We start from the raw sequence: 27,673 nt of genomic DNA on the forward strand, positions 1-27,673 counted from the left end.
ATCAATATAGAAGAATTTGTATGTCAAAGTATTTTCTTTATTTTAATATTTCTAAAATATTCAATGGACATTAACGTTCGTACCTTTGTTGAAACGCACATTTGTCTTAGATAATTAATATTAATTTCACGGCTCAAGGTACGTTACTGTCGTTTCTTTCAAATATAAAAAAATCTTTGCATGAAGCGATAATTCATTAATGCGTATTTTCAACGTCTCCTCGTATCCTTTAAGCTTTCGTATATTATATAAAAACGGGAATATAGAAAATTCACATAATTCGAACTATTATCTAGGTATTCAATATCAAAACTATTGTCGAATAAATTGCTCTTTTATTATCAAGTGCGCGTCTTTATGGATATTTAATTTTTTTTCCCTCGCCATTATTATTTGAGAATTGCTTGGAAAATAAAGTGCGCGTGCATTGGCAAGTTTAGTTAGGTTTAACGTTTCATGTGAAAACGAAATATTCCAAATGTAAGCCACTCCCCCCCCCCCCCCCCCCCCCCCCCCCCCCCCCCCCCCCCCCCCCCCCCCCCCCCCACCCCCCCCCCCCACCCAAACAAAACCACACCCCCGCCCCATCAACACCACTACATTAAGAGAATAGTTGACTATTATTAATATTAATTTTTCATAAATATTTTAAAATTAAAAATTGATCGCATTAATATTTCGATGAAAAGATCGAAATGAAATTTAATACTCTAACGGTAATAATGAATTTGACAATTAATATGGAAATTGATAATCAACTAATTTGAAAAGTAAATAATTATAAGCATTAGTTTATTAGCTACTACAAGAGCATATAAAATGAAAGTTTAGTGAATGCATTTTTAAAATGAAATAATCAACCATTGATGAGTAAATAAAATCATAAACAATAGAATTTGAGAAATTTTAGAATTTGCACTTAATCAATAAGGTGCCCGAATTATTGTAAAATTATGTAAAATTTCGAATCATTATGACATTGATATACAAAAATTGTATTAATTCACAAGAGTCGCCAAATTCAGAAAATTATAAAGTTTCCGTAACAAATAATTTCAATAATTATAATGCAGCTTAAGTTTCACAATTCATTAAAAATTTAAGTCAAAATTATGATAAACATGAAACATTATGGTCGGCGTAAATAATCAAAATTAACCGCGGAAAGAAAAAAGCGGCGACCCAACAAATCAACCGAAAGCTTTACAAGAGTCCTTCGCAAAATTACATCAAAAGTTGTTAATAAAAGAAAAAAAGTGCGAGCGCATCGTGGTAGAGGGAAGTTATTAATTTAAAGTGAATTTATTGAAAATTATATAAAAAGTGTAGAGAATCATTGTGATGCAAATTCATTCTAAATTTTTATTTTGATAAATTATATCAGCCGTTTATCCGTGAACAATTCTAAACTATTGACATCTATTCGTTGACCATTGACATATATTCGCTGAGAATTCTAAAATTACCTTTTAAGATTATAGCTAACGTGGCCGTGTAATTTCACCTCTAATGATTGTTATTTTAGAGCAATTATAGAGAATCCAAAGACTATCGATAATTGCATGTATCATCGGACTTTTTTTCAGTGCCGATCAATAGACTCGAAATACCATTATTAAACGTAAATGAGAAGAGAATTATCAAATCTCTAAAATTATCCGTACGAACAATCCATATTGACCGGATCCATTCTGCCTCGTCCAATGAGAATTTTTCTCATAAAATAAGTGGCGTAAATAAATCATTTACACTCGGATCGTTCAGGCGATCGATAATTCCACGAGAGGAACGTACAGCAGCATGGACCCACCACCAGTCGATTCAATTCGTAAGGACAACAGTGCCGAGTCAACAGTGTCGACAACACGAGCATCGAGGCGCAAGTGGACAAGTTACAAGCGACAAACGACAAATTCGCGTTCGAGTTCCAGTTCTCTCAGCCCTTGCAGTCCTTACAGCTAAATAAGCACATTAATAAACTCAGAACGGAGATGGATGCGCTAACGAAGGAGAAGGCCGACCTGGTGCAGGAGCTCGAAGACGCCGAGCAACGGGGCTCGAACATCCGCGTGGATAAGGACGCGCTCGAGGCCGAAATGGATGAGCTCGAGTGGCAGCTACACAAGCTGAAGAAGGGCCTGGAGCTTGAAGCATCCGCGAAGAGGACGACGACGCCGCGGCTGATATTCGAAAGCACGAGGAGCGCTTTATCGAGGAGGCCAAGAGCCCCTCGCCCTGGTTCCTCCTAAGTGGAAAAACGTGTAGCGTCTTTACGTTTAAGAAATGTACGACTTTGCGAGACGATTGATTTTCAGTATTAGCTGCAAGTAGCCTGATATGCGTACAAGAGTGTCGGAAGTGCATTAATGTGCATGGACATGCGTTTTAGGACTGCGTGGGCACCGCGCGATAAGCGAAGTAAAATAGAATGCTGCAGTGGGGGAATCGTACATACTTATTCCATTATGTATGATTTGTACCGTCGATTATGGGGATTATTTGAAGATGGGTATTGTCGAGAAATTCGACATTTTTCTCAAGTTTCATTGTAATTACGAACGATCTCTCGAACCCATTCCTGGCTTCGTCATACGTGCATCGATTTGGGTTCGCAAGAGATCGCAATTCTCTGTCTTCGATGCCGCTTCTTCTGTTTTTTTTTTTCTTCTTTTTTTCTTTTTTCTTTGCCTTTTCATTTTATCATATAGGCAGTTCAAGATTGCGCTAAGGAATTATCTTTAAAAGATAATATTTTTATTTACTTATCGAATATTCCTCGTACCTGTTCACATGATAAAAGAAACATCTCTTATTATATTAATTAATTTGAATAACAGACTTTTATTAGTATTTTCTCTATATAATATATATTCATCTAACATATTACATATTATGAGGAGTTTCGAATAATCTAATCCAATTCTTAGAGCTTCGTTACCTCTCTCTCTCTCACTCTTTTTTTTTTTTTTTTTTTTTTTTTTTTTTTTTTTTTTTTTTTTTTTTTTTTTTTTTTTTTTTTTTTAATTTAACGTTATTTGACGCTATTTCTAACACATTATATTTACGAAGCATTATATCAGTAAATAAATAAAATATTTACGACGTGCTCGAGAAAGTAGGATATATTAGGATAGATTAGTCAATGAAAAGAAATACGTAAGATAATCAATATTTTATAAGCCAAGTTTCTTAACTACGTCCAATCATTAGAGTTTCAGGATAAATTCATGGAATATTTGGGCAATTTAATTTTGATTTCATTGGAAAATAAATATTTAGAGCCTTTAAACCAAATCTCAATCTTAACTGACGGAATTTCTATTTTCGCATGAGTTATCTTTTGATTTTCATCAATCTTCATTTGCACCTGTTGCATGTAATCTTCCTACGCTATAACTTTCAATTTTATAAAATATTTTGTTATGAATATAATGGAATCGCATGCACTTTTCAGATTTTTAAACACAAAATGGATAATTAATCTAATTTTATGTCATTTTTCATAATTCATAATTACATTCGATCACGATCTTCTTATTCTTCAACATTATATTTCTATTCGACAACTTGACCTATCATTTAAATTATATTTTCATAAGTTTTATTCTTAATCAGTAGAGCGATTCCACAATTTATTCTGGTTAAAATTAATTATCTCTTTTAATTTATACTACACTTTTTCGATGCTTTGTAATAGACATTTATTGTTATCGGTGCTAATGTCACTTGATTTAGTTAAATTTTTTTTACGAATCGTTAAATTTACTATTAAATTATTTTAAGCTATGAAGCAGCTTCTTACTAAAACTTATTTTTAAACAGCAAAATCTTGTTATTTTTAGAAATTCGATTTTTGTAAATTCCGAAGTCATTGTTTTGAACAAAAGTGCGTAAATTCTATCACAGCATATAAACAATATCAACTTTTAAAATAAATACCGCTATCTACAATAGAATATAATATACTTTATACATAAATGTTATCCTTCTATTATATTAATATAATAGTCTGACTATTTTAAATTATTTCCTTCAAAAAGTTCGAAAAAAATCTTACTTATTCAATATAATTTGTAAATTATATTGAATTGCTTTGAAAAATATTCACAAATGCATATGATGCAATGTTTACAATTTTTATACGCATAAATAATAATAATAATAACAATAATAACAACAATAATAATAATAACAATAATAACAACAATAATAATAATAACAATAATAACAACAATAATAATAATAACAATAATAACAACAATAATAATAATGATAATAATAATAATAATGGCAAGCAAACGATTATAGATTTATGCAATTTAATTATTTATAAATTTTTTCACACTCGATACTATTTCTCGATAATGTTTATTGCAAAAGGAATCTTTGTAAATTAATAAAATATTGTCCGATATAGAGACAAATTCCAATAATCCATATGAATTCTAATTTTATGTATAATTACAAAAATCAACTGTACATACATTTTCGACATTTCAATAAACTAAGATACACACAAATTACAAATTAAGATTCTCATTGAGAAAGACTCATTCGTAAAGATATTAATCATTAAATTGAAATATTTTTATATAATATAATAGATACTAAACTAAAATTTATATAACTTTGTATACAATTGTTATATGAGCTGATAAAATACTATAAACATACGTGGGTTATTATATAAATTATTGTACCCTATATCAATACCATTATATTATTTACCTTTTATTCTTTCACACTTTGTCTGCATAATTTTCTGTATCATTGGTACAATTATAAAAATAAATCTATAAAGTATTAAAACTAAATTAATTGTTTATTTTGTATTGTATTGTGTATAAAGAGCTTACTTTGTACAAAAATTTACAATTCACAAATTACATGAAACCCTATTTTAAAATTTCCATTGAATTTGTCGGTTATAACTCCAATTACTATCAATTATTTGATTATGATTATAGGAGAAAAAAATACTATGACGTTGAAACATTTTCAATTATTATTTTAATCGTCCTCGAGCACTATTATTTATTTTAATTTATACGTAGCGCGAAGGTTCATATAATTCACAAAAATGTAATTTCAATATCTTTATCTAATTATATCAAGTCTTAAAATTGTCTTTGCATTCTCACTATTATTCAATCTAATTTAGTTCCAAGTATTTTATATATTTTTAATAGTTTTCTCAGAATAAACATAATGTTTACTATTTTATTTGCCCTTACCAAAGTAATATACCTTTTAAATACTTTAATTATCTATTATTTATTATTTTATTATTTTATTTTATTATTTTATTAATTATTTATTTAATCTTAAAATTGTCTTTGCATTCTCACTATTACTCAATCTAATCTAATTTAATTCCAAGTATTTTATATATTTTTAATATTTTTCTCAGAATAAACATAATGTTTACTATTTTATTTGCCCTTACCAAAGTAATATACCTTCTAAATACTTTAATTATCATCATTTGTATTATTATTATCGTGATTATTATTATATTTATTAGCGATTGTTATAAAAGCTGACCGATACAAATTATGTTGTGTATAATAATAAAACAATTTTTTAAAGATAAACACTTGAAGAAAAATGCATCTACCTAGCTTCTCATGGGGCTAGAAATCGTATTTCGAACATTTCGTTTTCGCAACGGATACTGAGCCCCCCAATAAATCTTCCGATACCTATCCATTTCATTCTTCGAGCGATCCTTATCTGATAATAATAGCGCAAAATCTGACTTCTATGATAAAAATATACCCTTTTATACATATACATTTTTATATAGAAATTGCAAGCTTGAAGTTCATAACTTTCTTCGAGCAAATGTTTTAACTTTAAAAAGCAATACAACTGAAACGTTATTAAATTACTGAAAAAATCACAACATATTATATACATTATTAATCTGTTAATACGTAACATAATGTAATCTATAATAATATTTCATTAAATTTTTATGCGTTTGAGGAAAATTAGAGTATTAATAAATTCAAAATTTGTTTATACAAAAGTACGATCATCCGAGTTTTGACAAAATTTTTTTTTTTTTTTTATTATATAAAGTAGTAGAAAGTATAGAATTATCTAGTAATTTCTTATTCAGTTATATAATTTTTCAAAAAGTAAATTAGTATTCGAGGATTAGAGCAACGAATGGACCTCGAGCGGTGCCTCGAATTGAAAAAATATTTGATTCTTATCGTTAAGTGAAAGGGTTGAGTATAGTATGCGCTAAAAAAGCAAGAAAATTTTAACATCAAGTGGTGGAAAGCATAGAAAAGCTGTCAGCCAATTGAATTTTCAGCTTCCAGCCTCCAGATACTTAGACTATTACAACCTCCGTCTTCTCAAACCCAATGTTATAGCATCTGAATAAACAAAAATTATTATTATAAATAATTTTGTTTTTTTTTTGTTTTTTTTTTGTTTTTTTTGTTTTTGTTTTTATTTATTTATTTATCTTTATTAAATAGCCCATTAATTTAATAGAGTTGTCACTTGCTGTTCTAAAATCACATTTTATATTAATGAATTGAAATTTGGATATGAATACGTAATACCAAAGGCATAAATACATAAAAATATTGGACTTAAATAATTATTATTGGACTACGTTACTGTGTAATTATAAAAAAATCTTATTCAGACAAAGTCTGATATAAGTTAAGCTATGAATTATATTATAAAACTATAAGTATAGTTATTTGACAATCATTATTCCAGTCAATATTTCATGTTTAACGTAGCCTAAATGTGTGTGTGTGTGTGTGTGTGTGTGTGTGTTGGAGTAAAAAAACAAACGAATTTTTGTATTGTAGGTGAGAATAGTTGATCTTATGTATGTATAATTAAAAGTTTGTTTATAACAATTAATTTATTTTTGTGTATTATATTTAATTGTGCCAAAAAGCAATAAATAATAATAAATAACAACTAGCATTTTGTAATTGGATATTATTTTTAACATAATTGAATATGCAAATGAAACTTTCAATTATTATTTTTAACCTTTATTCATCTTTATACATATACTTAAAAAATAATATATCATTTTATGATATTTATTATAATTTCAGATAAGTTTAGGCAAACTTAGAATTACTTTTATTCATCAATATTATTAAATATATGCTGAAATTTAATAGTCAAATCAATAATTTAAAATCTTACTTACTCTACTAATAATAATGGATTTTGATGTATTTGGATATAATATTAAATAATATAATTCATTATTTCATTGCTTAACATACACATATACTTATTATATTCTTGAATTATAAATAATAATTATTGTTTTGTGCAATAGGGAATGGATTATATTAGAAAATTGATTGTTTACCCAGATGAATCGAATAGAATTAAATCGGAAATATTGTCTGAATTATTAAATGTTAAATATATTAAGAGATATTAGTTGATACTGCAAATGAATCAGCTCTTACACACATTGCAACAGTTATCGAAAACTATTCCCAAAACTCAGCAAAAACTTCATTACCATGGAACTTTAAAAGAAAAAGAAGTGAACTATTTATGTATATTTATCTAGATAAATAATATTCTTTATTTCTATTATTTACTTTACTACGTATATATTTACATTGCAGTAAAATTATATTTAATAATATCGATAAATAATCATATTTCGTAAAAGATAGATACCATAGATAGATAGAAAAAGATATTTATCGATGATATAAACATAACAGATATTAATGATAAAAAGGTGTATTATAATATCATTAGGTTTAACTTAATTATTTAATTTTATAAAAAAAAAAAAACCCTCTTGAGAAATAATACTTTATATTTTTTTATTTACTCAATATCAAAGAGTTTATAAATATAAAAATTTCAAATACATACATTTTTTTTATTATTATATTATATATATATATATATATATATATAAACAAAATAAGTCAATAAAGTAACATTTATATTATTCTAGACATAAATTCTTATGTTCTTTATAATAAAAATTAACTCTGACAACTGCACTAAGTCTTTGCCTTGTTGATAAAAATATTGAAAAGAAACTCTATTGATATAAATATAATTATATTTGCTTAAAATTCAATGTAGTATTGATTCATAATTTACATATAAATAAAGATAATCAGTATGTTCGGGATTGATGCTGTGCCATGAATTTTAAACAAAAGAAAGGTCATACGCGCTGTCCGCCAAGCTTTTGGTTCGTGCGCGTATTCCAAAGTCTCAAACGCTCAATTGTAATATCACTCAGTGTTTTTAGTATATACTGTGACGATGACACGTGGCCATATATTTGGCAGCATAGTTAATAACACACGTGTGCATAAGAATAAGAAATCGGAAGATCGGAAAATCGGAGAATAGTGATTACAGTGAAGCCAATGGAATAGTAATCAAAGGGAATATTAATTAAACAGCAATCAAGAGACTTTGTCAACACCTTACAAGGTACATATTTTTATATTAATAAATAAACTAGTCACATGTAGCACAAGAAACCTGGGCAATTTCGCATCCCCTGACGCAGTCGACAGGTGATGGACACTTGGTCGTGCATGTCCTGAAATAGTCACTAGGTGACGAGCACGTGATCGCGCATTCTTTAAATAGTCAACTCAATGACGCAGTAAGTCAAGGCCAGACTTCAATATATCGACTGATCAACAGTAAGGACATTTTCCAGAAATCCTGAAGATTTCTAAGGTTTATAATCAATGATACTTGTGTGTGACTAGCTCTTCTACCGTTCCCTTATAAATAATTAAAGACACAATTGATTACTTAACATATTCCATTAAACATCTTACACCATAACAAGTATAGTTATTATTCATACATCAAGCGTACTTGATTAAACTACCATCTTCTCATGCTACATCACAAGCATGATTGACTGATGATTACACCAGCTGATATTTACAACATCAGCATTACTTCAACTTCAAGATACTTAGTCATATCCATAGAACTACAATAATTTAAGAATACAAGAACACAATTCAATTAACACTTCAATAGAATTATTTCTCTCTACATCAACAGTGCAATATTATTATAATCATTTACAAATAATAAACATTGTTTTTACGAAATACCTAATATTTTTCAGCCTTATCACTTATTATTTCCATTGAAGTTATTATGCCGAGAGACTAATTCACTGAACTATTGAATGGGCAGTTCGAGCCATAAACCAAACCTTTAAAATCGAACACAATACTTTGCACTTTTTACATTATAAGTATAGTAAAAAATTATAATAAATACTATTGTTCAAAATATGAAAAAATTTACTTTCTTTACATCTAAGTATAATGTATGTCAACGCGATATTATTAATAATATACGAGGATTGTAATTTCTAAAATTACGAAAGTAATAATTTGAAATATCCTTTAATAAATAAATAATATTAACCGGTAGTTTAAAGATTTTTCTTATAAAACTGAAGCTTGATTTAATTAAAAGAAGAAAAAAAATTCAGTAAGTTATACTAATTTTGTTGTATTACTGTGTAATTTAAAATATATAGTATTCATTAAATAAATAGTGAAAGTGAAAGTTTAAAGAATATTATCAATCGTTAATTTAAGACATTAGGACGGAGATATTACAAATTAAATTTATTAATAGTCTATCTAAGACACGAAATAAATTATGCTTTTTTTTGTAGTAAAAAATTATTTTCATACATATGACAATATATTAACTTGTAGCCGTTTCATTCGTTATGCAAAAAACAAAAAAAAAAAAACTAACACATAAATAATGCTGACGTAAGCCTTCTAGAATAAAATTATTATTATGCTGATTTAACTTTTGCATGTGAATTCTAAATCATACCAATACATTAACATTATGTAATTGTTAATAATTAAGTTTTAATGATTAATGATTAGCTTGGTTGCTTGATCGATATGATATTTGTAAGTATCGTTCTCATAGTATTTTTTTTATTTATCTTCGAGGAATTTAATTGATTCTTTGCTACTTTAAAAAAATCTTTCGTATGTTTGTACTGCTATTATGCAGGCCAACTAAAAACATTCGTCCTTTTATTTTCAACATTTTTATTATTTATATTTATATCATAATGTATATCGATCATACGTAGTGGGATAGCAGAAGTTGCACTTTAAGTTTTTGAATTATTTTCGACGGTAAGAAGTTTGTATATTTCATTCTATTTTTGATTTATTTGAAAAAAAAATATTTTATTCTATCAAATCATTCTACTAGCATTTCATAAAATATATATTAATAATTATTATAATTGAAATTATTTATATTAATTAATTGCTAATATGAGCTAATAATTAATAGTTTTGTAACTATATTACTTTAAAATACCAAAAATTAATAATTATTTATTATAAATGAACTTGATTGTTTTATTTTCACATTATTTATTTAATTTAAATATTCTAATTTCACCATTTTCTATTTAATTCTATTTTAGTGTTTAACTATTTCCTATATTTATCTTTTATTTTTCTCATATTTATTAATTCTATTATCTCTTCATACTCTGCGGATAATACGTCGTAAAATTATTTTTATTAACATTATGATTATTTACTATTTTAACTATGTTAACTATCTTATATGAAAAGGTTGATTATCCCCGTATAAACTACGTTTCGAATTACAGTTTACGTTTTAATGTTTGAAAGACATTTTATTCCTTCAATATTTACATTTTATTTACAGTTTATTCTATTGTATAAATCTGACAATACTTTCACGAATTACATTATTTAAGATAAATAATAGCATATTGATTTTTAAAATTCATTATGATTTTTAACGGTGCCTATAAATTATTTCACCCTTTTCATAACCAAGTATAATTTATCGTTAATCCCAATTTTCATTATATAAACTATTTTTTACAATTACCAGAAACAAAATGGATAGTCCATTTTTATTTTATTCGTTAACATTAAAACTCGTTAACCGTAATATTTTTATGAATACCATTAATTATGTTTGGCTTTTACAGCTACCTGACACCAATATTCGATCAGTTTTTCAGTTACTTCCATCATACGCGTATTAATGATTTTTTTTTTTTTTTTTTTTTTTTTTTTTTTAACAATATCTGCTTTATAATGAGTAACTCCCTGTAATAAATTACTATAAATTAATAACAAATAAAAACATTAACTTTCTTACGAACAAACAGAAATTTAACGATGATTAAATTTCATTTTAGACAATATTATGAAACTAGTTATTATTATTGGTGTAGAGTCTATTTTTTTTTTTTTTTATGATATTAAATCGTTTTTCAATTTACTTTTTATCTGACTGAGAATTATGTTGTAAATTTTCATCAGCTTCAAAACTATATTTAATTTAATTAAAATGTCTTATACTAAATTATTGTATTCGAAAACTCGTACTTATATATTTAAATGTAGAGAAAATGGACAGATGATGTAACCAAAATTCAAATCAGAATTCAAATGTCCACGGAAAAGAATTTTTCTTCGAGTTGCACATAATTTATTCGTTTATATATTATAAACGCGTATATTATAAATGTGTACAGTTTTTGTTTTATGAAAATTACATTCGAATATATTCTGCAGATTTAAAGGAGAGAATTATTTTTAATATCAATTGCAGTGAAGGTATATTTTTTTACTTGATAATTGAAAGTTGAATAATTGAATTTGTCTATGCCATTTAAAGTCTCATATATTGTATAAACGACATTACATAATGTTAATTAATATATAATTATTTAATAATTAATTAACTTTAATTTTCGTCAAAGCGTTAATTAAAATTTTCGATTTTAATTAATGTTACTTAATTCGTTTATGAGTGAATTAATTAGTCCGTTGATTAATTAACTTCAATTTACACATGATTTTTCAAGAAATGTAATTTAAAGTCAGTATAAAAATTTGAAATTAGCTCATTTGAATTCTCTTGAATTATATCACTAAATACTTGACTGTGTAGTCTTATGATAAGTGCGTTAAAATTTTTAATTTTTCTACTACTTAAAAGCGAAAAGTTTTGTCAGAATCATACAATCACCATTAAACTTTCCATTAGTATCAGGATTAATGGTAAATTATTCCTAAATCGGAAAAATATTTTAATTTTTATTGATTCAGTTTTGATAACAATGTAACATTTTCCAAATTTTGTAAAAAAGTTTTAATACCTGCCAATTTTATGATTACTTATGCTTTTTTTTTATCCGGTTATTGATCCCAATTGAGTGATTTTTCTTTTACTTTCTTACTTTCTTAACAGTGCTCAAATTTATTATTATATTTTAATTTAATTATTATTTTGTGTCTCTCAGCAACTGTAATGATGATGACGAGGTTTTACCTCTGCAATATTAAGAAGCCGTTAGTTATATAACGGAGCGTAAGAAATTTAACATCACATAATTACGTACAATTGTATTAAAAAATTATATCCCTTTAGTTGTAATTAATAATACGTGTACGCTCAAGAATAAAAATTATATTAATCAAATATTTTAAACGGAAATAACTTTAAAGATATTTATTTATTTACTTCTTCGCATAATTGTCATAAGCTTTATGAAACGTTTATCGAATATTTTACATCGTAACCTTATGTCACTGACACTGACACTTATAGATAAAAGAAATGGATTTTCATTATTGGCGATCATGAAATATTTAATTGTCCCATTGTATAAGAATTTTTTATAAATAAAAAATAAAAATTCCTTTTACTTTGAATGAAATAATATAATAAGCTTTACGAAATAGTTTTTTTTTTTTAGAGTAAATTTTTATGTAAAAGTAAAAACTTCCATTCTTTTCGATTATCTATTTAATTCAATTTCCATAATGATATTTCTTCTGAATAAAAAATTTTTATATATATATATATATATATATATATATATATAAATGCTGCGCAGCCACATTAATACTTTATAATTAAAATCTTCGATATCTTCTATATCTTCGATCCTATAGAATATATTTTTTGCTGATTGATGCCGAATTTTTTGTTAAAAATATTTTTGCATTGCGAAAAATTCCGTGTATCGTCTTATTATTAAATATATTGAAATTTTATAGAATAAATTCATATTTACATTGTCATAATTAGAACATATTACACGATGCATTTAAACTTCAATTCTTCATACTTTATTTGAAAGTTTCACGTTTATTTTTATTTTTGAAAAGACGAAATACAAACTCATGTAATTATAATAACTCTATAAACAGACAATATTAATTGAATATCTTTAAATCGATTAATTTCGTTGTCCAATAATAAACAGTAGATGATTGATAGAAAATAACTTATCTAATGAAAAACTAATAAATTATTTGATGAAAGTGATTTGATGAGAAAGTAATATATATATAAAAAATTACTTATTAAACAGTTATCAAAGCTTAATAAGCTAAACTAAATTAAAGGAAATGTCATAAACGAATGCCGTTATTTTGCGATAATTGGGTAATAATATGTTTTCATAATACTAAATAGACGCATAAGAATGTCATAATAATTTAATTAAAAACTAGAAAATTTGTTTATATCAATTACGTCGAATTAAAAATATAACAATTATTACATAAACAATTGATGTTTAATTTCAATACTAGATAATTATCGTTTTTCCTGCTATTTGAACAAATAACACAATTAATTCTCTATAAGTATTTAATAAATAAATTTTTCACTCTCGGTACAATGCTTTTCTATTATTTTATTTTAGATGTGTCGTTTAAGATAATCGGTGAATGCCAAGATCCCGAATGAAGAACATCGCGGATACACTTTAGATTAGTGTAAAATTTTAAAAACATACAACTACATAGACAGTCAATATATAAAAATCATAAAATATGGTTGCGTATCCGTCTTTTTCAGATATTCAGACATGTTACATATTAATCGGAAGTGCGAGTTGTGATTTCATGTTTCAGTTCGAAACTCACGTTCCAAGCTTCGATTCATCATACGCAGAATCCAACTTGGGCTCCTGTTACTTTCCTCGTGCTTTTCTTTCTTTAACTTGAAAATTGGCCAAGCATTTTTAAGAGAATATAACCTTTTGAAAATCTTATTATAGCCTGTGCACGTACATTCAGGACATACCTTGAATGCAAAGCGCGCAAAATTCCGAAAGTGAAAAGTCCTGCAATTAATATTGAATTATGTTTTCTTATAATAATACGTTAATAGACTATTATCTATTGGAGATTATTTTGTTTTACGGATTTAACGATTAATATTTAGGCACAAACCAACATACAACTTTTAATAGATTTTATTGTAATATTAAAATTTAAATGAGTTATGTGATATGTTGCAATAATGTAAAAAATTGTTAATATTATCATGAAATACACTAATTATATTATTTGAAAGTAAGAAAGTGCAAATAACAAATCATATATACATTTGAAGATTGGTACGATTTATGTAGAATTAGAGAATTAATTTCATGACCAATATTTATCAATTTTATATTCAGTTTCAGAGAGTTAAATTAAAGAGTACAATCTCTGCGTGAAGAATATAAAATAAGAGACAACTTAATTTGTCTTTAAATCTCAATTTTATTTTAACAATATTTTATATATTAATTTGTAATTTTTATCTTTCCAAAGACAATTGAAGACAAGATTCATAATTATTTAAATTTTTCAATATTTTCTTTAATAAAATTTATTCCAGGCAAAATTCCTTAATCAATGCATTTACCAATGATTTTACATAATTCAATTAGCCCTCGTCACAATACGAATATTGAAGAATAAAAATTAAATTTATCAGGCAAAAATTTACTTTTTCAACGGTAGATATCTTTTCGGCCTTTTCGTCAAATCATAAAAAATTTTCTTGTTTCTCTAATTTTTATTTAAATCATAGAATAATTATTCCACTAGTTTGTAAAAAGTAGTATAAACTATTCGCGCTTTTGATTATTGATTTCCGCACAATTATTTATCTGCGAAAAATTATTATTATTTCTAATGGAAAAACATAAAAATTTTATTTAACAAAGAATAATAAAGATACGTAATTCAGTAAATTAGCACTCGGATAAAATATTAATTAATCATCGTTCATATTACAAGTTAAATTGAACATTTGAGCTAATAAGTTACTGATTTATTTATAAAGCATATTTTGTTCATTACAAAGTAGTACTGAATAAATATGAATAAAACAAATTACAAATTAGACAGATACGAATGAAGGAAGGTTTGTATTAATTATAAGAATTTGTTCTTCATTGAAAATCTATATGAGCTATGAAACTGACTTTTTCAAATATTCATTATATAATATTTTTATTTTCTTAAGTTAAATATACATTAAAGGAAAAAAGAAAGAAAGAAAGAAAGAAAGAAAGAAAGAAAGAAAAAAGATAATTTACAGCTTATAGCAAACATAAATGAAATATATTTGATTTTGGTACATTCGTCTATTCTGAAAAACATAAAATGATTTTTCATAAACATCGCATAATATGAGTTTAGAAATTATTTTTTCTGTCACTGTTGGTAATTAAGGTAAAACAAAAACAAAAACAAAAACAAAAAAAGTAATTATTACAAAACAACTATGAATAAGCGAATTTAACTATTATTCCTCCTAACAGTTTAATATATTTTATTATAATTTCATCGATAAAAACAATTGCACTTTGTAATTGTAATTTATATCCCTATCAGTCACAAAAAAAAAAAAAAAAAAAAAAAAAAAAAAAAAAAAAACTGATGTAATTTTGCTACTTAATCGCGCAGCAAAGTTAATGCTCATGCCGGCCAAGACTTTTTTCACAACCAACTTGCCTTTAACGATAAATAGAACGTCAAGCTGCGATGCCATATTTTCAAATACACAGGACGTGTTGATAGGTAGAGGTAGATGGAGAGTAACGCAAGCGGAAAGTTCCAACAGGTTGATTGCCAGTGCTGGCGAATTAATTGCGATGCATAGCGATGCGCAAAATTACGGCTCGAAAATTAAGCGCGAAAATGTAATTGCCTAAGCGATTCCGAGCATAAAAGCGTCTATGTAAACAGCAAGTCAACTATGCAGTTGGGCTCATTGTGTACAGTCCATCGGTTCCGAGCATTCCCGAGTCTCCAAGCTATGTTTTGCGACTTGGCGAGGTAGATTGAAGATTCGACTTTTGCCAGAGTATTTCCACTGTATTGTTCGACATGTGGACATACTCGTCCTTACTCGCTCACCGATAGACTTTCGTTACGTGCTTTTAATGACACAGTGACATGTATACTCTGTATCAGCAGGGAATATATTATCAAGGATGGAAGTGTCGAAGGTCTACTTAAATGAAATAAATAATATCAATAATTTTAATTGGGTTTTGTGGGCGAGTATATGGTGAGTATGTCATTAATAAGTGTGAATTTAGAATTATATCTCCATAAATCAATGGATTAAATATAAATTAAAATTATTATTATTTTTTTTTTTTTTCATAATTCATAATTCATAATTCCCGATTATTAATTATAGTCATATTAGTCATTATTAACTACAAACATTATAATTATACACATTGTTTTGTTAATCTGACGATTATATTACGTAGCTCCAAGAATAACATCTACTTTTTTTTTCTTCTCAACTACAAGTCCTATTCTTATTTATTTATAATTTTTATAAAAATTACTCTATTTTCACAACAATGACACGCAAAATTTTTTCTTTATTTTTTATTTTTTTTTTATAATATGTCAGTATATTGCTTCCTTATGTATATTAAAAGATAACCATCGTAAAAATTAAATATTACAGTATTTAATAAATTAACAATTACGTAATTTTTCATATTTTAATACAAATGATGTAATTTATAATAAAAATATCGGTAAAAGCTTATTAGAATATTAATTTTTGAAAATATTGACTCTATTCGATAGAGCTTTTGGATAATGATTATTCTCAACTTTATGCTGATATACAAAATTGTAAAAATGTAATGCAGTTACGTTATTGTTATCAAGATATATAATGAGAAATAAATAATAACGAGTGAAATACGTGTAAAGGCTTCGTAATATTGAAATTTACAAGAAAATGTACTTTATCACAATGCATAGAAGCTTAAATTCTTACAATTATATTGATGATGATGATGATGATGATGATGATGATGATGATGATGATGATGATATGATGATAATGATAAATGAAAGTTATAATAAATTAAAATATTACATAATAAAAATATTAAAATAAATAATTATTATTAAGTAATCAATTAATTGTAATAGTAATTTATAAGTAAATTATTAGGCAAAAGTTCATTGATCTTATTTCGTAACTTGTTAATTGATAATTATTTAATTCAGAATGTATAGTTAGTCGATAATTGTCTACAAATGATTTTATTAATTGTCGAATAAGGTGATTTTAATTCCATAGAGAGAATAAAAAATCATTGCTCGTCGATTGGAGAGTTAAATCATGAGAATAAATAATATTAGAAGGATGGAAAGAATAGAACGACGAAAAGTTTTATAATAAAGCTTTTACCGACAATAAATATCAATATATATAATATTAATAGAAATAATGGAAAAGAAATACGAATCAATTCCAACGATTACCGGAAAACTCTCACGGTACTGCAAAGTTTTCGAATCACACAGTACACTGGATCAGCATCGATTATCCAATTTAGCGAATTTGCTGATAAAAAAAATCTTATAAAATTATTGATGTTAGAATAGCGTTTTCAAAGAGAATTCGAGAAATTTCTATCGCGAGGTTATATCAAAATTTCGAAAAGCAAAATAAATTTCGATGGATGTTCGTACGATTTAGGGTTCGGATTCCGGATGATGCGAGTAAAACGAGATAATCAGATGGCAAGTAAATTCATAAAAAATCATTACATGTTGTATGAAAAGTGCTTTGAAATCGAAAAATTAAACTACTTTGAAATAAAGCTCAGTCATAATTTTTTTTTTTTAAACAAAAAATGTCAATTTCTAATTATAATACATGCCGATTACATAATTTGATAATCAATTGAAAAAATCGATATTTGCGCATACATTGGACTCCACGTAAAATCTGTAAAACTTCAATGGATTTAATAAAACAAACTGTTTTTATTAAACAAATGTACTTTCAAATCTGGTAATTAGCAGAAATGTTGGGAAAAAAAAACTTATAAGTCAACTTATAAGGCTTATAAGTATTTTAATCCACTGTTTCGCATTAATTACAAATATTTTTAGAAATATTTTTATTTACAAACGAATTGAAATAATTTGAAATTTTTTTATCGAGCACATCGCAGGTGTGCTAACTTGCGTCAGTACTCCTAATTAGTCCTCGTTAGCTCAGAACACGTGTTTACTGTATTGTATTCCTAACAGATCATTTATCATTAATCGCTAACTAATTCCCCTCTCCGCAAACTATTTTTCTAATTTCAATCATCACCGGTGCCTCGTAACCTATTGCAAAATGCCATTGAATAACAAAAATGCACCTCGTCGTGAATGTGTGTGCGCGAGCCTCCCTATTAAATCAATAAGTTTTCAATCACCTTGAAAAGTACCTATCGTCCCCGGGCAGTGGCGCAAGAAAATTTTTTTGCAAATGCTTCAAGCTTTCGAATATTATCCAATTACGAGCTATCGAAATACGTCTGCTTTCCCCATTGCTGACGCGTTGCAAGAAATGGCGACGATTTAAGCTTTAACAATGCCCGATTCGTAATACTCTCGACGTGGAGGGCGCCGTTTCCTTTTCCATCACTTCATAAAGGAGGCGCGAGGCGCTCCACATTTTCCACCCACTGGGTGGTGCCCGGGACGTCCCCATCCATCTCCATTCGGATTCGATTAAACCACTTATAAATCTCCGGCGTCTCCGTCTGCCACTTCAGCGACACAGACAGACTTCGGGAGGGGCGGAGGTGCCAAGTGAGGCCGACCCCCCCCCCCACCCCCCCCCCCCCCCCGCCGGGCAACACGGCACAACCACATATCGCACACTACGAGATCCCGAAAGAAGCGGTAGTGCTAGGGCGCGACCAAGGTCAATCAGCTTCACTGGCACTCGATGCTGATTTGCGAGTCGGCTCATGATTAATTGGTGGCGACGGGTGCTCACAGAGTCTCACCGAGTACTCCGCTGCCTCTAACGAGGCATCAATCAGTGTCCCTTTCAGGTGACAGAGACCTCACGGCCACTCTTTCTTTCAATTTCAACGAGGCGAGTCTCATTCTCAAAGCGTACGCACCCCGGTCGATTCGCTCTCCTGATCACAACGGGCTACGCCGAGAGATATCGGTGATGCGAGAGGAGGTGTCGAGGAGACATGTTGTATTGTCCTTTGGCCGTGGCACGTATTATACATCAAAATATTTTAGGATCCTCGGATGGGCGGCCTTTATGGGAAATTATTGGGAATTTTTTCGTATGCTTCGAGAGGGAGACGAATTATAATTGGATTTGTCGGGACGCTTGAAAATCATCTGTTCGTACAGTTTTATGCGCAAAACTAATCGGTCGTGAAATGTTTAAAATTCATTTAATAATTGTGAAAATTTAGCTTTAAAAAATAGTTTAGGACTTTAAATGTGCGCTCGAGGGTATGTTTTGCGCTTCTGTCGATTACTATCTAAAGCATTGCGTCTCTCGTATCCGTAATTACGAGCGAAACGATTTTTTGTTCATCGTCAATGAGAGAGAGAGAGAGAGAGAGAGAGAGAGAGGGAGAGAGAGCTTCTCGTATCTTGTAATGACACCGTTTACGTGTACATGACAGGTTCACTACAAATAATTACAATGACAAAGGGCGGTGTTGAACTAAAGTCATTGATTATTTTGAGCATATGATATTGTTAGGCCATACTTATTAGAATTAATGGGATAATCAGCACTTAATGATATTTTTCAGGTTAATGAAGACGCATAAGCTGCGATACTGAGATATTAATAATATTAAAAAGTAATTGAAATACCGCTTGATAAAAGAGTAAATGTCGTTAAGAGATCGAGATCAAGACTTTTGATTGAAATACCTTGGCCGCCGTTTGCCCTTTCACGACACAACGTCCTTCACTGTTTACTGATTATTTTGTAAATGCACTTTCTAAGGCAATCTACTTTGTACCACGAGACTTTCTTTTCAATTTTAATGTTGAATCATTGCGACAGCTTTCAGGATTAATCTTTATTATGTTATACGCAAGTATTTTAACATTTCTATTTGTATAAAAGTAGCTGATTCATTGTGAAATTCATAATTTTTATTTTTCCGTATATTTAACGACGCGAGTCACGATTTTCAAGAGGATGATTTATATATTTATATCTACCTATAAACACATATACAAACATAGGCGAATTTATGCATTTACACGTATATGTATAATAGTACACGCAAGTATGTACGTTTGTACTATATTTAAGGGGCAAAACCCCTTTCAATCAAAATTATTATATAATTTCATTTTTAGCAGACCAACTTGGATGTTGTAAGCACCGATATATATATATATATATATATATATATATATATATATATATATTAGAATAGTAAATAATTTAATAACTCGCAAATAAATTTAAATGAGAATTTTATACTTTATATAACTGTTACTATATATCCATTGGTTTTAAATTTTGACAAAAAGGTACGTGGAAATGCCTCAAAATATTTTCAATACAATAATCTACAAAACTAAACGTTAAAATAATAATCATAACATAATACATTGCAAGACAATTTCTCTATCAATATTTAATAATAACCATTGCCATATCAACAATTATCTTATAACAGTATCTTTGGTTGTATTATTTTCGTTGTTGTCGAAAATTTTTCTACTGTAATTGCTACTTTCATCTCATTATTAAGGATTATAAAATTACGTCATTAAATTACATAATCTTATGTAGAATTAAATTAAGTATTATTTGTAGAGTGTGAAATTAAATTTTTTGAATGTAAGAAATGACAATTTTGGAGAACAAAAATTTTATAGAAGCTCTAATTATAAGGCCATTATAGCTTTGATTGTTAATTGTTAAAAACAAATATTTGAATTTCTTCAAAAAGTTCTATCAATCATAATGGAAATATTAAACAATTATTGAAATTCAACAGATACAAGTTACCACAGGCAGACATAGAGACAGATAGACTAAAAAGAATGCCTTCAATATACGAAGAGAAGAAAAAGGATAGCGATTGAGGCAGAGATAAGGAAAAAATCACGGGGAGAATTAGCTTTTATGCGATGATCTTATTTCCCCAGTGAACATATCGGCAGAAAGATTATCTGTCATTATATAATAAAAATCTAAATTATCCAGATTGTGATGCAATTCTTTACTATTTCTTTATTAATTCTATCATTTTGTAGTTAAATCTCTCGCTGCAGTAGCACATTAACACATATTTTATAGAATTATAAATTTTAGGGAGAAGTCCATCGTTCGATCGTTGGCATAAGCATCGATTAGCAGTCGAATTTGAATATTTAATAATTATTGCCTTTGTAGATGAGGCCATATTTTTGCTTATAATAATCCATCTCGATCGGTTAATATATTGACTACACGTAAGCGCACTTCTATGTATATATAATTATTCAGTGTTAGTATTCGATATTGTAAGCTAAACAAATCCAGTACAGGTTTTGATAAAAATTAATAACAGAGGAAAGTCTTCTTTAATAAAAATATCTCGATAGTTCGAGCTTTTTCTATCGAAAGACAGAATTGTCCTGCTGACATCGTACAATCGATTATAGAGAAGATGAGCTGAAGTTTCAGTTAAATAGAGACTGCAATATACGGATATTGTAACTAAGCATTATATATATATATATATATATATATATATTTATTTATTTATTTATTTGTCCGATAGAAAAAGATCGAATTGATGAATCATTCAAAATCTTCTTATCAAGAAAGTTAGATTGAGCTACTTTATATTACAATACATAATGTTCATTATAAACATTCATATATATATATATATATATATATATATATATAGCGATGGAAAAAATATTTCAAAATAAAATATGATGTATCAATAATTTATGAAAGACAATAATCTGTAACTATTGCCATTTTCACAATAGTTATACTTTCTTTTTCTTCTCTACAAACGTTCACTCGAATCAGTAGTTTTTTACGTGACTTTTCGGTTTCTCGTAATTTTATTCAATCAATGCATGAAAGCTTTTCGAATTTAATTGCAATAAAGACATTTAGGATATAAAATAAAATTCATATTAATCGTAGCACACTTTAAATATTTAATAAATTATATGAAAAAAAAAAGAAGAAGAAGATTTATTTATAATTTTAAAGTTAATCTTATCATAAATTGAATTAATTAAAGACGGTATATGGATGCGGCCGACTAATCTTGTTTAATTTATTAAATATTAACAAGAGATTGGCAAATCTGATTATTTTATAGTATATTTTATTTGTATTGAAGAGGTCAGGAAACGTAATAATTAGACAGGACGTTTTATAATTTTTTAATTCTTATTAAGGTTTTAATAAATTATAACGAATGATTTATACTATTCTTAAGTTGATAACAATATAGGCAATATGATTATGTAGGAATAAATATATTGAAATTTATACAAGTCAAAGGTAATGTGAGAATAATTTATTGATATAATCTTTCAGTTATTATAATGATAATTTGGAAACTTACTTTTGAAACTGACTAGTCACTTCAAAATTATAAAGTCAATTTTTTTCGTGAACATTATGAATTATTTGTTTAGCTTTGTTAATATCAACTTTTAATAATCGAATAAGCAACGATTAGAATAAATTCCATCCTTTTAACTCCTTACTTTTATTACGTATATTCATTAATATTTATTGGCCATTATAAAATGATATTAATACACTTAATGAAATAATTAGAGTATTATAATAACTTTTCTAATAAAATATTTTAATTAGTAGGATTACGAGAAACTATAATATGATAAATATTCCAATTATTATATAAATACATTGATTATCGTAATTTAAAATTATTCTTTTCCTGTAGCAAAATTTGAATGATTTCTCAATTTACACGTTTTATTAGTATTAATAAACAAATTTTTCGACTTTCAACGTAAATTCACTAATTATTTCTAATTTAACGTTAGTGCAAAATAGAATACAGAATGTCTTAAATCATCCGCTCTATTTTTAATGAAAATTTGATTTAAACAAAATGCTAAATAATGTTTTAAGTTAGAAAATCTATGAGTCTCGAAGACTAAAGAAATTTTTTTTATAAAGATATTTAGTTGCCATTTAGTTTTATCTCCTTTTTTTTTCCATTTTAAATATGTATACTATGACAAGTAGACATTCTTTATTGACATAAAAAGCACATTATGCTTATATAATTAATTACCATAATGATTTATTTTTATACCAAGTTTTGTATTGATAATTATAATCGAGTTATAATAGTGAAGAAGAGCAAGTCATTTTTTTTTTTTGCTCGAGTTATTCTTATAAAATGATTTAATAATAATCGTATTAAGTTATAATTAATAATTATCTTATACCTATAATGAGTATTTATAGAAAAGGTGTTTGAATATATTAATTTAGAATTATATCAACAAAAATATGTATGATATAGATATATGATTAATTTATTATTTATTTTACCCTCTTAAGAGTCACCATTCCATAAAACTTATTCAATATGATAAAAGTAAGCTTAAAATTCTAAGTAAATTAAACAAAAACTGAAAAGGATTATTATATGACCGATTGAAAAAATGACGTTTTTGAAACATCGCTTTAAAGTTTTAAAAGTCAATTTTTAACTGTCGAACATAGACATTTTGAGATTTTGAAAATTTCAACGTTTTAACTTTAATCCGTGATATTGGGAGCGCATTTCTTTCACTGTCTTGATATACTACTTTCTCTTTGTTTATCGAAATGATCTATAAGGTGGGTTCAATTCATTCCGAACGAGCACTCAACTTGTTTCACTTGCAATTTTTCAGTCTCCGCACAATAAATTTACCAGTAGATATAATAACAAAATTTATTAGACTCATAGCTTTAATCACCCTACAATCATTAAATTCCAAAATCATTGGCAACATTACGTGCGAGCCATTCTTGAATATCAATGAACTTTTTTGTATTATATTCGAGACTCTGAGATGGAAGTGTTTGATACTGTTATTCCTCAATGTACTAATTATATTATTATAATTTTCTTCATCCCAATAGAGCCGATTTTTTTCTTCTTCTAATCTATTATATTATATGCTTTTTTGTGGTCTCGATTGACTAGCAGATTTTCAAGTCAATTAGATAAGGATGCAATGAAATGATCGATTTATTTATTATACGACGTGTATGTAATATTATGCCCAAACATACTTTTGATAGTATTTGTATAATGTATTTTAAATGAAAATTTTTTTCAGAGATTCTATAAGTAGATTAAAACGTAAATTTAAGTAACTTTGAACTTAATGCAACTATCGAGATAATAAATTTTAACTTTTATCCATACAATTAAACACGATAAATTGAAACGTATCATTCAACTTTAAATTATTGTTCTTTAAGCATAATTCCTCTTCAAAATGACAAAGTAGTTTACCTCTGAACTTGTCTTTTTCAACGATAATTTTCTATATTTTGTGTTCAACAACTATTGAATTCTATCTGATCGACGCATAAAATTTTTTAATTTATATAAATTTCTTTTATAGAGTCTGAAAATCAGTTGTAAATACTATACAGTTGAAAACAAAATGAAATAAAAAAAAAAAAGAAGCCGTATAATATGGCGGGTGGCGTTAATTCAACGATTATATCCAATCATTTGCAGTTCTTTTCGCGAATACGTTTGAACAACATTGTAAAAATATTTAGCAAAGATTATATTATTGTTCCTAGGTGAGTTACTGATACTTGAAAAACTCAAATATCTAATGGAGGTGAGCGGAGATTAGCGCCCCGACTAAGTTGAACCCCAATCAAGCCCCTAACTTTATTGAAATTATCTTTTGCTTTAAAGCTATTTAGTATTTAATCTAAAATGGTAAATATCGAAATATTATTCAGAATTTTTTTCAATTTCTTTTTTTGAGTTAATTTTAATTCAAAAGTTCGATGTGCAAAAAGGTTATTTGACAATTTTTACACAAGTTTTATTGGTGAGTTGGGTGAACAAAGAATTCAATGGATTACAGATATAATAACGCAGTGTATTTAAAAGTTTAAGAAAAGATTTACAAATGTTTATTTCAATTGTTCGACTTTACCTTTAACGCTAAATAAATAAATAAATAAATAAATAAATAAATAAATAAACAAACAAACAAACAAACAAACAAACAAACAAACAAACAAACAAACAAACAAACAAACAAACAAACAAACAAACAAACAAACAAACAAACAAACAAACAAACAAACAAACAAACAAACAAAATAGATAAAAAAAAAATGTCTTCGTAACAGTTTTATAATTTGGAAGACAATATAAATACTTTTGAAATGCAAACTAAAAAGCATCTCGGGAAATCTTGAACATATCATCGCATTTTTTACTCGAGGATTTTCCATCGCTCGCTTATATTTCACGCGTTCGGAGAATCTCATGGTCTTCCTTTGATTCGGCGCGATTGTCTCGGTGCGTTGTTCTAACCGTCAGTACCAAACGAGACAAAAAATACAATATCCGACGAAAGGAATGAGAGGGATCCGAGGGAATGAACGGCAACAACGGCCGCTGCGCACGCAGGTGCAGTTGCAATCGAACAAATGAATTTCAATTAAATCAAAGCGACGATCGGTTTTACACGACGTCTCGCGCCAAAGCAGCTATAACGAGAGAATAGATAGAGATAGAGATAGAGATGGATAGATAGATAGATAGATAGATAGATAGATAGATAGATAGATAGATAGATAGATAGATAGATAGATAGATAGAGAGAGAGAGAGAGAGAGAGAGAGAGAGAGAGAGAATTAGGCTTCGAAAAAGAAAATAATTCTTTATCGGCGAGCCGCGCCCGGGAACTAATGGCCAATAAGTGAGCGCGAGCTGGGGCGAGGCTCAGGACGGTACGATTCGATTCATAGTAAAGAGCGACGTCCCGAGGTACCGAGATACGAGCGATAAGCAAATTATCGAGAACGGGCCGACGCTCCAGAGTCTATGGATTCCATTCTGCCACGATGTTCGTTCTTTGCCCTAAAAGTGAGCTTCTCCTTATCCATTATACATGTCGCATTCCGCATCGAGATCTCGACAGAGACGGACAATGGCACCGGGAATGCCTGTTTGGATAGAGAGACACCTCGGCAGATTATAAAAAAGGTGAGCTTAAGTCGTTTACGTGGACAGTCGAGTGTCTTGATGATCTGGACCGAAGTAAGCGTTAAGCGACCGTTCGAGCAAATATGCAACCTTTTTGTAGCCACTGGAATTTGAAATTTCAATGTTAATCGGAGTGCGCGATGAGTTTACAATTAAGCGGAATTTACATTGCTCTTTGTTTAAATTTAAAATGCAAATTCACCTCCACCCGTCCACATACGTTAAAGTTATTTCTCGTGAATAATGGACATCGATATAGAATAAAATTGCTGTGAATGCGCGTGCTAAAGAAATTTTCGCATAAAAGTACCACGAATACGACAAAAAGCGTAAAAGCAGCATTTTGGCAAACGGGCGAATTAATTCAATTTCATGGATGAATTTAATAATCTACGTACCTCTGCAAATATTTGACGTAGTCATTTTTAGATTGTGAACCTGCAATTTTTACAATGTGGTATACTATCGTCATTTATCCGATCGAATCAAACTTTATTGTCGAACTTCTGACTGTAAAGATGTTTCAAAAAAAAAAAAAAAAAAAAAAAAAAAAAAAAAAATGAATGGAACGAGACACCAATTGAATAATTAACAATTGAAATAATTGAACGGATAATGGAAATGGTAGTGCACTTGTCATGCTTGAATTAAATTTGATAAAATTCTTCTATCGCTCAATGCCCCTGTAATTGTTATGTTATAATAATTCGAAATTGTATAAGAAAATGAAATTTTACATTTATATTAAATAATAATTACGCATACATAGGCTTGTTAAATTACTCGTAAATATATAAATATTATACAAATATATAAATATCAAAGAAATAAATAAGAAATTTTCGGTAAATAATCAATGGCACAGTGGCAAGTTAATTAAATTTAAATCCACACACGGAAGGTATTTAAACTGGTTGTAAAGAGTTTGATAAATAGAAATAGAAACTTGCTATCATTCAGCAAAATATATCCAAGCCATGCATGCCTAGTAATTGATGTAATAAATAAATAAATAAAAAAAAAAATAAATAAAAAAGTAAGAAAAAAAAAATAACAAATCGCATAGCACTCATAAAGCGTTTAGCACGTATCCGAACTTAATCGTTTGATGCAAATAATCTTACAGTGCATTATAAACGAATCAAAAAACTACTTAAAAACAAGTCACGAAAGAAATGAATTGCTGAAAAGTTGTCGGAACAACACGAAGGAAAGCTTGACACTTGGAAAGAAGCCTCGACGCTACGGTATATAAAAGGAAATATTAAGCGCTCGCCG

The 27,673-nt window shown here is 27.8% G+C and overlaps 1 protein-coding gene across 1 annotated transcript in view; it reads left to right on the forward strand.

The window, feature by feature from the left end:
• The first annotated feature begins 1,991 nt into the window (after window positions 1–1,991).
• Window positions 1,992–27,673, forward strand: part of LOC105367663 (MAM domain-containing glycosylphosphatidylinositol anchor protein 1) — a 108,589-nt gene continuing 82,907 nt past the window's right edge. Inside the window, exon 1 of the mRNA XM_011506431.1 lies at window positions 1,992–2,193. Coding sequence (XP_011504733.1) covers window positions 1,992–2,193 — 202 coding nt within the window. The remainder of the gene's footprint in view (window positions 2,194–27,673) is intronic.

This window comes from Ceratosolen solmsi, unplaced genomic scaffold (assembly GCF_000503995.2).
Source record: "Ceratosolen solmsi marchali unplaced genomic scaffold, CerSol_1.0 scaffold7, whole genome shotgun sequence".
In the NCBI taxonomy this organism is placed as follows: domain Eukaryota; kingdom Metazoa; phylum Arthropoda; class Insecta; order Hymenoptera; family Agaonidae; genus Ceratosolen; species Ceratosolen solmsi.